At 35.2% G+C, this 12,856-nt stretch overlaps 1 protein-coding gene across 1 annotated transcript in view; it reads left to right on the top strand.

The window, feature by feature from the left end:
• CDH12 (cadherin 12) overlaps positions 1 to 12,856 on the top strand; it is a 413,488-nt gene that overhangs the window by 293,236 nt on the left and 107,396 nt on the right. Inside the window, exon 4 of the mRNA XM_058680040.1 lies at positions 8,362 to 8,656. Coding sequence (XP_058536023.1) covers positions 8,362 to 8,656 — 295 coding nt within the window. The remainder of the gene's footprint in view (positions 1 to 8,361; positions 8,657 to 12,856) is intronic.

A 12,856-nucleotide genomic window follows, 5' to 3' on the forward strand; every position in this document is an offset into this window, starting at 1 on the left:
AACATAAAGGCAAATGTCTTCACTTATTGCTACATTTATCTTCCTAAGATGATGCCCCAAACAACAATATCCCTGTTGGTGATTTGAGATGCAATCATATCACTGAGTGATAGTTGACCAAGGATTGGGAGTAGACAGCATTGGTGAAATTACTAGTTTATAAGTCATGCTGGTTTGCTGCAACTTAAAATTAAGATTTAAGATATATTAAACTAATTTTTCAGTGAGATATATGCCTTGCCTATTCTAAGTTATGTATATTTTGAGTTTTCCAAGTGATGGAGGATTTATACATAAATGTGGGTTCTCATCTTGACTACTTTCATATATTTACTTGATGATAATTTTTAATTTGTGAAAACAAAAAAGGATTTAAGTCAGGAAAACAGAAAATAAAACACTGAACAGCAAGGAAACATAAGTAGAGCAGACTGTTCATACATTATAAATTAATAATAAATATCAACATATTATATGATTTAAGTTACTAATTGCAGATGCAGAGTCATGGATTACAAATACCTTTAAAGTTACGTTTAACATTCTGGAGTATTAAATTTTGAACATTGTTTTGGTTCTGTTTTTTTCATGATACTATGCTTATATTTTCTTAAAATGAAGTTTTAAGATATGTAACATAGAATATAAAATATAGAAATGGTAGTTAATAACTTAATAAATGATATGGTACTGTAGAAATATGTTGTGCTAATAACTGATCATTATTGACAGTGAAGTCTAAACTTACTCATGCATATCCACATAGATTACTGAAAAAATACCTACCTTGTTTTAAATCTTACACACAATTCATTTTACTTAAAATTACAGGTATTTTACTTAAAAGTAGAGATGTAATAGAAATTCTTTAATGTCTGGAAATGTTTTGGTATCTAAATCTTAGCCATATGAAAAAATATTTTATAGCTTTGGGTATGTAGGAAAGATATGATGTTAACCTTCCTCTCTCATATTTTTCCTCTTGAAACCTGGCCCTGAGCCAGTATGCTCTCTAACTTACAGAGACACTAATGGATTTAATGCAATGAATCCAAATGACAGAGTATAATGTAGATGAAAGGAAGTTGTAAAATATGAGAATCTGAAAAAACATGTAGGCTCTCTCACATGTGACCACACATGCAATATTTAAAGAAGAAAAGGAGCACCATGTGAAAGTATACTTTTTCTTGAATGGGATGTGTAATAAATTCTTTCACATTAGCTTTTGTTGCTCGTGAGCCTTGTGAAGCAGCCTTTGTTCTATGCTCCCTCTTGGCACATCTCTGGGGAGGTGTGGGTCTTTTAGAAATGGATTTTTAGTTTCTTCAATAGAAGGCAAAATATTTCCAAATGATAAATAGCTTTGGGTCTGTTTCGCAGACAGGGGAGTTCACAACTCGCTTCGGACTGTTAAAGGGAATTCCTAACCTTGTAAAGTGGTTTTCCTCATGCTCCTATCGCAGCGGTCAAACTAGAAAGAACAAATGAATCCCTCCCGAGAGTGGCGTGGCAGAGAATATCAAGTACTCTCGAGCCTTAAGTGGCTTTTGGACAGAGAGGTATTTGCATAATAACATTACTCAGGCAGTTAGGTCATCTTGGGGTCCACTCTACTTTTGTCTATAAACAATACCTTAGACATAATTGAAGGGCTTTGTGGTTCAGATACTAGCCAGTTGTAATGTGTAAGAGAATGAAATAGGTATTAACATAAAACTCTAGACCTATACCCCCCAAAAAAGACACACTAAGAATTTTATCATTACACAAAAGAATACTGCAAAAGTGGTTTGTTTTATTTATGTATAATTAAATTATTTGAGCCAAGGAAGCTCACGTAAAAGTTTGCCAGACTCATGCGGACCAGTTCTGAGGGAATTGTGCGTATAGGTACAGGTTTAGACTTACTTCAGATTTCAAGAACTGCTGAAATATATTACTGAATTTTCATCCCTGATGATGATGCATTTTAGAGTAGAAACAAAAATCACTACGTTTAAGTGATTATTGTACCAAACCTGGTTGAAGGGGTTCTCCACCCAGAAACACTCGCCTGCCCTCTGAATGTGTGTCTGCAGAGAAACAGCCCTGAGGTATCTTAACTCGCGTCAGAAGGTCTCCAAAACAAGAATAGTAGACACCATCATGACTGCTATTTCCTACGTAAGTGTATGTGCTGCCAAAGCAAGCACAATCCCCTATGTATGTGTAGAGACTAGAAGAAAGTGGCACATCAGGAAGTTCCTTTGTCTAATGGAAAAATTAAGAATGTGGACTACCTCCTTCAAAGAGACAATAACAAGTATATTAGTCATTATTTTAGTGTGTATCCTTTTGAACTAGAAAGGTGAAGATAAAAGATCCAAGATAGCAATGAATAATTATAATGCTTTTTTTGCAAAATAGAAAAAAACACATGGAAAGGAACATGTATATGGAGGATATGTGGAGTCTAACAAGAAACTCATGTATCCGTAGTAAGGACAGATAAAACTGTAATAGGATACACTCACAGAAAGAATCACAGAATCAAATATGTCTCTTATTTATTTAAAGAGCAGAAACGGTCTGCTTGGTGTCTTCCTTCTGCCTTTACCACCAACTGACAAGACGAGCCATGCTAAAGCTAGAAGCTGGGCTGATGAGATAGCCTAATGGCAAAATCCTCTTCTTGCATGCCTGTGATCCGAAATGAGCATGGCTTCATATCCCAGCTGCTGCACTTTCCATCCAGCTCCCTACTTGCAATCTGGGACTGCAGTCAAGACTGGTCCAAAGCCCTGGAACGCTGCACCCACGTGTGAGACCTGGGAGAAGCTCCTGGGACCCGGAACAATATGATTCAACCATTGCGGCCACTTGTTACTCACTCACTTAGGGAGTGAACCAGCAGACAAAAGATCTTCCTCTTCGTATCTCCTTCTCTCTGTAGATATTCCAGAAGCCAGAAACTCAACCTGGGTCCCCCATGTGGGCAGCAGACACTGGAACTGCAAGTCATCACTGGCTGCTCCCTAACGTGTACTTTCGCAGGAATCTAGAATGATGAATTGAAATAAATTCAACCCCAGGCATTTCATCACAGAATATGGGCATAAGAAAGAGCATCCTTTTAAGATTCACTTCATTTATTTGAAAGAATTACAGAAGGAGAGGGGGAGACATATGAGAGTGAGGTATTCCATCTGCTGATACATTCTCCAAAGGCAGGCAACAGCCCAGGTTTGGGCGAGGCCAAAATCTCCTGAGTTCCATCTTCATCTCCCATCTGGGTGGTAGGGACTGAGGCCATTGGGCCATCCTCTGGTCCTTACCCTGGGCCATTAGCAGGGAGTTGGAGGAGGAGAGGAACAGTTGGATATCTGTCTTTTCCTCCCCATTCCTCTTTCTTTGTGTGTATTTGTCTGCACTTCAAATTAATGAATAAATACTGTTTTTTTCAGAGAACATGCAGGGACAGAGGCATAGATAGACCGTGATAGGAGGAACTGGCTTCCTGTGGAACAGGCTCTGACTAGCCCTTCTAGATAGGTGGTCAGGACATTGGAGCCAGAAAGCCAGAGGGATAGCTGCAGTGTATAGACTCTGATGAATCATATTTAAAATCATACCAAAGAAAGTTGGGAGAAATAAAGAAGAAACAGACCCCATAACATGGCCCCAAAGCAGTGAAATGCCAGGTTTCTATTCTATTCAGGCAGTTCACTGATTGGAGGCCCACCTACATTAAGGAGGGCAAGCTACTATACTCAGTCCATTGAGATCACTGAAAAAGTGGATCTCACTCAAGTATACCACGTTTGTCAGGTTCCCATCACTGCAATTAAAAAAACTCAGAAAACCTACTTACTTGTTTCATCTCAAGTTTTGAAGGTCATTTATAGACTCATTGGTCTCCTGTCAGATGAAAGCATTGCATAATGCAGTACTGTGTCAGAATGTTGGCCTTCTGAACACCTGGTAAGATCCATGCTTGGGGAAATGCATGCCCAATGTTGCTTATTTTGTGGGTTTTTTTTTTCCATTTTTCTTCAGAAAATCTGCCTGACTGCAAGAGTTGAGAGACAAGGTGTACATTTTATATTACATGGTAGCATTTGATTGTATTTAATGCATTTCTACAGCATCTCAGAAAAAAACACATACACAACTACATATGGATTAATAAATAATATCTATTGAACAATATTTTTATGTTCATGCAATTAACACTTCCAAAATCAGAGGCTTTAATTTCCAGCACTCTCCATGTTGTGTCTAGGCCTGGTCCACACCTCTGTCCTGACAAAGGGCAAATGGAAATTGAATTGCTGTTGGACATGGTGGTGTGAAAAACACATTTTCTGTTTTTATGTGTACTGTTCAACCCAAAGAAACTGTAAATAAATTCCTTCATTGTGGAGCAGGCTCTAAAAATATGATCAGAGAGATAACAGTAAGCATTCAGCTTCAGATCAGCTTTCTCAAAACTTGCAAGCACTGGAGTGAAGTTCACTTCCAGGGTGAAGCCAGTCTCTAGCGTCTTTTGTAAAGCCTCTCTTGGCATCTCATTTTCACGCATCATCTGAGCTGACTTGAAAAACGTCAGAAAACACCACCACCCTTTCCACAGAACAACTGCCTGGACAGTGTCTATTTCTGCATCCATCATTTATGGAAATCTGTTTCTGGGGGAAATGTTATTTTAAGTGTCAGCACTGAAAGATGATCTTATTGAATTTGGCCGTTTCAGTTAGTAAATGTACTCAGCACCCACTCAGAGAGAGCTTATTTTTAATACTCGAAATAAGATATATTTCTAGCTGTTATTTTTAAAATGCTATAAAAGAAGATAAGTGTATTCTGAGGAATTATTGCTTTCTGTTAGTGGAACTTGAAGCATGTGTGTAAAGTCATATCATGTGGGTTTGTCTGGTGAACACCACCCGAAGGTGTCATGTGGGTTTGTCTGGTGAACACCACCCACAGATGTCATGTGGGTTTGTCTGGTGAACACCACCCACAGATGTCATGTGGGTTTGTCTGGTGAACACCACCCACAGATGTCATGTGGGTTTGTCTGGTGAACACCACCCACAGATGTCATGTGGGTTTGTCTGGTGAACACCACCCAAAGATGCAGCAAAGCAGATGAGTCCACTCTTCACCAGTTTTCCTTCTGTGCTCAGGCAAACGCGACTAACAACTAGCTGCATATTCTAAGCAAAGCCTGAATGTCATCTCTCGAAAGGTGAAGAAATCAATGTCATTCGTGGAGATCAGTCCCTGCGACTGATCCAGTTTCAACTCTCTTTAGATTCCAAAAATATTTCTTTTTGAATCCTCATAGTTGACTGTCTGAAAGTACTGGATAGAAGACACATAGAAACACATACACATGTGCACCTATATATTTTACATATTGTTTATGAAAGGATTGACATTGTCCATTAAATCATTCAACGTCAATGACTGAATATAATGCATGCATAAATTGTACAATTCTAAATAACTGTAAATATGTGTTTTATGCTTAAAATGTTAATTTGGTTTTTTTATATCGTGTGTTTACATAAAATCATAGAAATGCTATATAAAGTATGCATCAAATATTTTTCATTTATGTATTTCTACTTTATCTTATAAAGATTAAATGTATACAACTCAAAAGTTTTAAAATGAGAAAATAAGTTATCTCCACATAACAGTATAGTTATTTTCGTTTTATTTTTTAGCATTCTGCATTCAACCAATTTTTATGTAAAAAAGTTTTTGATGTACAGTGTCAGGTCATTATCAGTTATTTAATTTTATAGTGGGAATTGGAGAAAAATCTATATTTAAGCCGTACAATGTGCCTGGTCCTATTGACAAAGAATGACTCATTTGAGATGTTGTCCCTCAATGAAGAATATTGCTGAACTACATTGTTGTTAAGATGATATTGTGAAGTGATGAACGGCTATGAAACATATAATCCACTGAAGATTTGTACAATCATCAACTTCATTTCAGCTCAAACTTTTTTCACATGTTTCTTTATGAAGCTTTAATCTCTACCAAAAAAAAAAATTTAAAAGACTGAGGAGTAGCAACAACTGAATTTAATTTGGTTCTTAGGACCAGAGAACACATTTGCACTTTATTCTTAAATTCCTTTGAGAAGAAACCAGTTCTGATTTTAGCTGCATGAGGATTTGTGTGTGTACGTCAGTTGGATCACATTGTGAAACCCACTTAAAAATTCTCTCAGATTCCACAATATTACCACATTCTTTTGAGCCATTGGCAAAATGGATTCAGATTATAAAGTCATTTATTTTGCATTGAGCTTTTGCCTGTCTCGTGTATTTAGATAGATTTTAAAGCAAAAGCAATCCCTACTGTGCTGAATATCTTTAATAGTATGGCTGAAGTTTGCAATTTGAAATTTCTGAGTTCAAAGACCATTTATCAGCAACTTAATTTTATGCTTCAAATTTCTTAAATTTCACAGTAGTTTGTAAAATTAGGGGAGGAAACTTTCTACTATAATTTATCACAATTTTCCTTACACTGAAGTAAAAAACACAGCAACTTTTAAAGAAGTATCAAATTGTATGTGCTCTTATTTTTGCCATATTCGAATTATTAAATTTAGTTGGGCATATATACTACTGCTTACACTTGCATAAATATATTTTAACACAAACTTTTCAATAAATAAAAACTACAATGTGAAAATTATTTTAGTATCATTAAGTCTTAAGAATAACAATATTTTATGGAACCCAATCTAGAAATCAGTGTCTAACAGCAAAGATGTGGCCACAGTTTATGTTATGCTTAATGTATTTATGTTTTGATATCATTAATACTAATGGGTGGAAAGTTTAATTATAGAAAGATATTTATGCTATTCAAAATACTTCCAAGGACACTGTTTGTGATTATTTTTGAACATTTTATTGATTTTTTTTAACTTTATTTGAAAGGAGGTGAAGACTAGGAGGGAGATAGATTGGAGGGGTAGAGAGGGATAGAGACACAGCGCCATCCCATGATTCATTCTCAAGATGAGTGCGAGAGTCCAGTTTGTGCCATCAGCCAGAAAAATCAGTGCAGATATTCCTCATGGCAACAGGGACCCAAGTATTATAGCATTACATGTTGGGTACCAAAGGGTACCGTACCAGGAAGCGGAATCAGATATCTGCACCCAAGTGATAAAATTAATTCAGAATGAAAAAGAAAAGATTTTTCTAAAAACACATATTATTATTTGCTTATGTTACTTGTAATACTAATGTATATAAGTATATCACACCATAAGTTGGGTAATAGTTAATGAAATATATATTCATCACATAATTGATACATTTACAATGTGATGTCAGTTGGAGCAGTCTTGACTTTGGTGTCGCAACAGTGCTTTTTTCTTTGAGCCCTTACTGCTCATGTTTCTTCCGCAATTCACTGTCAGCTCTACTGGTGCTGAATTTCAAAAGAAATTAGCTAAATTTACATTTTTAATGTTGCAAAGAATAAATTCTGTTTGTAGAGAATGAAATAGAACAGGCCATTGTTCTGTGAATTTTAAAGGGCAATCAGTAAGTGTATCAATCACTTGGTAAATACTGGAGAGGCTTTTTCCAAGTCAGTGTGTTAAAATGAGATTTCTTACCATATAGAATTGAAAGCAGCTTGCTTAATGCAAATCTTTGCTTTAAAATAAGAAAGGCACAATGGAATTAAGAAAGACTGAATGATTTTTTCTCTCACTGACTTCAGATCATTAAGTAATATCATCAGTTCATTTGGAAGCCTAGTGAATATTTATCAACTAACCAATTTTGTGCAATAATTGTCTTAAAGAAACCAATAAATATACTTAAGTTGTATGCATATCATTTTGTAAAATTTTATTTCCTAAGGGATACAAAGGAATTATAAACAATGCTCAGAATCAGTTGTGTTTAAGCCTATTGATGAACTTGAGGGGGCTATATTCTGAATGAATTTCCTTACAATAGTATGAAAAAAGGTGAATGGAATGATAAAAATGTTATCTATTCACATTTTAAACCCAAAAAGTTAAAGCAGCAAAAAATGAAGGATGTAAGTTATACAGGTATATCTAAGTGCTAACAGTTGATGTTTTAAACTTGCTGTGTGTTTGAAAGTTGGGGTAGTCAATAATTGGAGAGAGGAGAAACAAATGGGGAAGAACATTAAGGTTCTGATTTAATTTTTAAGTCAAGAAGTTGAACTATGATATGATTTGTAATGACAATGCTTCATTAATCTCTTTTCCCTCCCCATCTCCCTCACCTCAATTTCCCTCTCTCTCTTTTGCCTTCTCTCTCCCTCTCGTTTTCATTCACTCTTTCTTCTCCAAAGCTCCATTCTGATTTGGACAAGGGAGAGGGCACTGTGAAATATACCCTCTCCGGAGATGGTGCTGGCACAGTTTTTACAATTGACGAAACCACGGGCGATATTCATGCCATAAGAAGCCTGGATAGAGAAGAGAAGCCCTTCTACACCCTCCGTGCTCAGGCTGTGGACATCGAGACCAGGAAGCCTCTGGAGCCTGAATCAGAGTTCATCATTAAAGTTCAGGACATTAATGACAATGAACCACGATTTTTGGATGGACCGTATGTTGCCAGTGTTCCTGAGATGTCTCCTGTGGGTGAGTAGGCAAATCAAAATTCTCTTAGGTGTTACGAGATCTTTTTTACTTTTTTTTTTTGCAGGTTGACGTAAGCATTTTATTTGTAACCAAAAAATATCGCCTTTCTATTGTAGACAATGCAGCTGTTCTCGTTTATTTTGTCAACTCCTTTTCTATCTAGTTGTTTTTCCTGCTACATTAGATAGAGCCGCACTTGAAATATCTTATGTTCTTCATTATTATATCCTATTTGGTGGATTATCTGAACTCATAGAATGTCTTTATCCTCTAAGCCAAAGAAGTAATAGTTTGTCCACACATTGTAGAAGTCAACCATTATACAACACACAGTACCACATGGTAGTTCTTACTCAGTCTGTTTTCCTGAATGTGAAGGGCATCTACAAGAAGTGATGCAGAAAACCATGTATTGCCTCCTCTGTAACTATTGCGAGAGGTTTTGGCAGTCTCATACAGCTTCCTTTATAAACATAAGTCATAATAGTGACTATACTATCATATCAACCGGCAAATCACATTGTGACGTTATCGTTGCAATTAATTGACAACTAGGCTATATTAGCATCATCTTTTTAAAATAACCTTTATATAAATCAGACTCATTTAAATATCAGCCTAAATATATGGAATATTATCGTAAGAAAGTACTTCGGAAACTATGGAAAATGGAACTCAGAGCCAAGTTTATCTTGGTGCAAGACATTTTGAAATGTGCATAGAGATGTTTTTGAAAAGTTAATGGAAATGAATCCTAAAAAAAATACCAAGCATGGATTTCATGATTTTTGCCCCAATCAAGTTTATATTTTAGTTCTACCTCTCTCTGAACCCTTGAAGTACTATCATATGTACAATAAGATGTGATAAGTGAAGGATTCCTATGTTAATGAAAATGTCATGCTGTAACTTTGATTCTTCAGTGATCACTGTCAATCTCACATTTTATTTCAAAGTAATGTCTACCTCCTACCATATCTGGAAGGTAAGTTTGGTCATCACTTATAGGTTACTACTTGAAACTTGTGTGTGAGTCATTTTTAACACTTCCTGGATCTAACCTGTTTCCAAGGACTTTTGCTGTACCTAGAACTGTCCAGAACACACACTGAGGATCACCCACTCTGCCCCGTGGCCAGAAGGTTACTATCTGCTAAGAGCTGTTACATGGATTTTCTTCAACTGCACTTCAAATTGTAAATGTGGCCTTATCAGACACATGAAGCCGAGTTTCTTTTTGACCAGAGAAATTCTCTTAGAGTAGACTTCAGATATTAAATCTGAACAATTATTTTCTAAGTTCTGCTGCACTTTTGGAGTGCAATATGATCACTAAATATTTAGACATAAATTTGGGAGGAGCCATACCTTACTAGAAAATAGTCTAAGACAATGAGGAAGAAAATTTTTGAGGTTTGCTTTGACTTCATTGAGCTGAAGATAATATTTTGAGAAAACATAAGGTTTTTAGGAAGTAATACTGTTAAGAAAAATATATAATTTATTCCATTCCTGGTGTAAATTGAAAATGTGGACATTTGGGGATCCCAGTGACTCTTTTATTTATTTATTTTTACCACAACAGCATCTTAAAGAAAAGATACATATCTGTTGAACTATCGAAACCTCTTGAGCAGGATCCTCAGAGCATGCCCCACATTGGGGACCCTGGGGGTGGTGTTGGTTGGTTGTTCTCTCATCAAATTTTTTTTAAATGAGAGAAAAGAAAGAACTGTGGAAGATAAGGTTTTCTGGTTTATTCCCTTGTTCTATCAGGGAAATGTCTCATTGTTTGTTCAAGAGACATTTAAACATATTTTAATTTAACCTCTCACTTTCTTCTTTTTTGAAATTATAGAGAAATATTCCATTTGAATGAACCACATTACATGCCTGGAGTTATTTCTTGGTGTTCTTTGACCATATTTTCTGAAAATTTTTCAGATAAATGTAGAGACATACCCTTTTGTTTGAATTAAATGTAAAAAATAAAACAGTTATCTTTTTGTCCTTTCCTATAATTCCTGCAATATCCATAAAACCAAAACCCATAAAAACCCAGTTGGGCATCTGATATCTCTGTTTTCTGTTCTTCTCTGACCACGTTAAAGCTAATGTTCAATCATAGTGTATCCAGAACTTACAGGAGGATACTTCAAAATTATCATGGCACGCTCAATTAACAGATTTATTTGGTGAAAAAAATGCAAACTGTAATCATAGCTTTTTCCCTATATACATTTTATGACTTTTAAAATCTAAGCACAATAAATGCATTTCAAAATCTTTCGAACCAAAATAAATTTTTCAATTTGATTACCTTCTCAAGAACATTCTGAAGTCCACTTGTACTTAATGCCTGCTTGCATAATGTATGAACACCATCAACTAATATCTCTCATATAAGATGCCAATTGTTTACAACTCTGTTAATGTAAACACTGTTTTTTTTATGGATTTGCTTTTTCACCTTCAGTCTCGAACTTACCACTACCAATTAATTTAAAAAAATTTAATAGTTTGTGGCCAAAATCATATAAAATTTGAAAGATGTGACAACAAATCTAATGTTTATTATAGATATCCACATTTAAATATTCATGAGAAAAAAACTTTCTGAATAATTTGAGAATGTTTCTCTTTAATTTGCAATAAAAAGGAAGAATCAATAAATTTAAAAACACCTGTTGTGAATTGTCTTATTTAAAAAAACAAGATGAGGAAATAGAGTATTGAAACATAGTTTATTATGCAAATTTCAGTTTTGTGAAAATACATTATACATATGGAAATCTGCTGAATCAGTAAATCTGCAAGGAAACATAACTATATTGGAATTTCATATGTATACAAAGAGATTGGTGGTGAGCGTGATAGAGATTTTGAAGGAAAATTAATATTTAAAGCTTACAACTATGTGTGCTGCAATTAATTCCCTAATGTAGGAGAAAATTCTAGTGAATGTATGAATTGTTTAAGAGAAAGGTCATGCTGTTACTAACTGCTGCTACATCCAATGTGCCATGGAAGCAGTATTTAGAGATAAAGTGCCTCCACTTTGACCTAAGGAAATTACTTAATGATGCAGATATTCCCCAACTCAACACTACTCCTTGGAGACAAATTTGGACATTATAGATGTGGTCTTAATTCTTTGAGATCACTAAAGTAAAAATGAATTACAGTAATGTGCCCTTTTAAATATCTGATGATTATGCATCAGTGGAGTGTGCAGTTTAAGTTACTTTTTCTAGAGTGCTGACAGGTTTAGAGTGTTTAAATCCATGTTCATGCTTTTATTATCTTCTTCCAACTGAACTAAGTCATTTTGGGGTAGTTGATTGGAATATTTATAATCAGATTCATTTGACATGTTTTAGTAGATGTCAGGTATGAATTATGGTTTATAGAGTATGACTTATATTTCCTAAGCTATAATCAGGTGACATATGATCTAGAAATTAACGTTCTTTATTTTATTTAATCATTAAATAATCTGTGCAGTTTTATTATTTAATTTTTATGAGAACATTTAACAACACGCATGTTTAAAAAAGCAGGAATGACTCTCAAGATTTTTAGAACAAAGGAAACCACAGCCAATGATATGTTTTTTCTAGTAATAATGTCAGTTTAACCATGTTTTAAATCATAAAACATAGCTTTCAGTCTCAGATTCTCTGCTTGGGAGCATGGAAATTTTTAAATTTTATGTTCCATTGTACAGTTTGAGGATGGTGGTCCCTGCCTAAAAAGGGGATCTCTGAGACATAAATATGTCTTATCCCTGTCCTTATGAAAGAATTAGCTAGACAAAGCAAGAGAGAACACCTCTAGTAAAAGTCATGATCCATTTATGTGTTGATCTTGAGGGTGAAGTCCAAGCATTTACATTATGTGTTATTGTTACGGAATCAGATTACCAAGAGCTTGACTCCAACAAGCAGAGATCATCAGTGATCTTTTTTTTAAAAAAAAAACAAGAAAGAATAGTTTATTGTTTTTATTTGAGTGACAGCATTACAGAAATAGGGAGAGGCAAAAAGAAATTTCTGCTATCTGTTGTTTCTTCTCCCAATGACCAGACCTGAACTGATCTTAAGTGGGAAGCCAGGGACTTCTCTAGCTCTCTCATGTGATTGAGGGCCCGAGGACTGGAGCCATTCTCCACCTCCTTCCTAGACAGTAAGTACGGCATTG

This window comes from Ochotona princeps, chromosome 23 (genome assembly GCF_030435755.1).
Source record: "Ochotona princeps isolate mOchPri1 chromosome 23, mOchPri1.hap1, whole genome shotgun sequence".
In the NCBI taxonomy this organism is placed as follows: Eukaryota; Metazoa; Chordata; class Mammalia; order Lagomorpha; family Ochotonidae; genus Ochotona; species Ochotona princeps.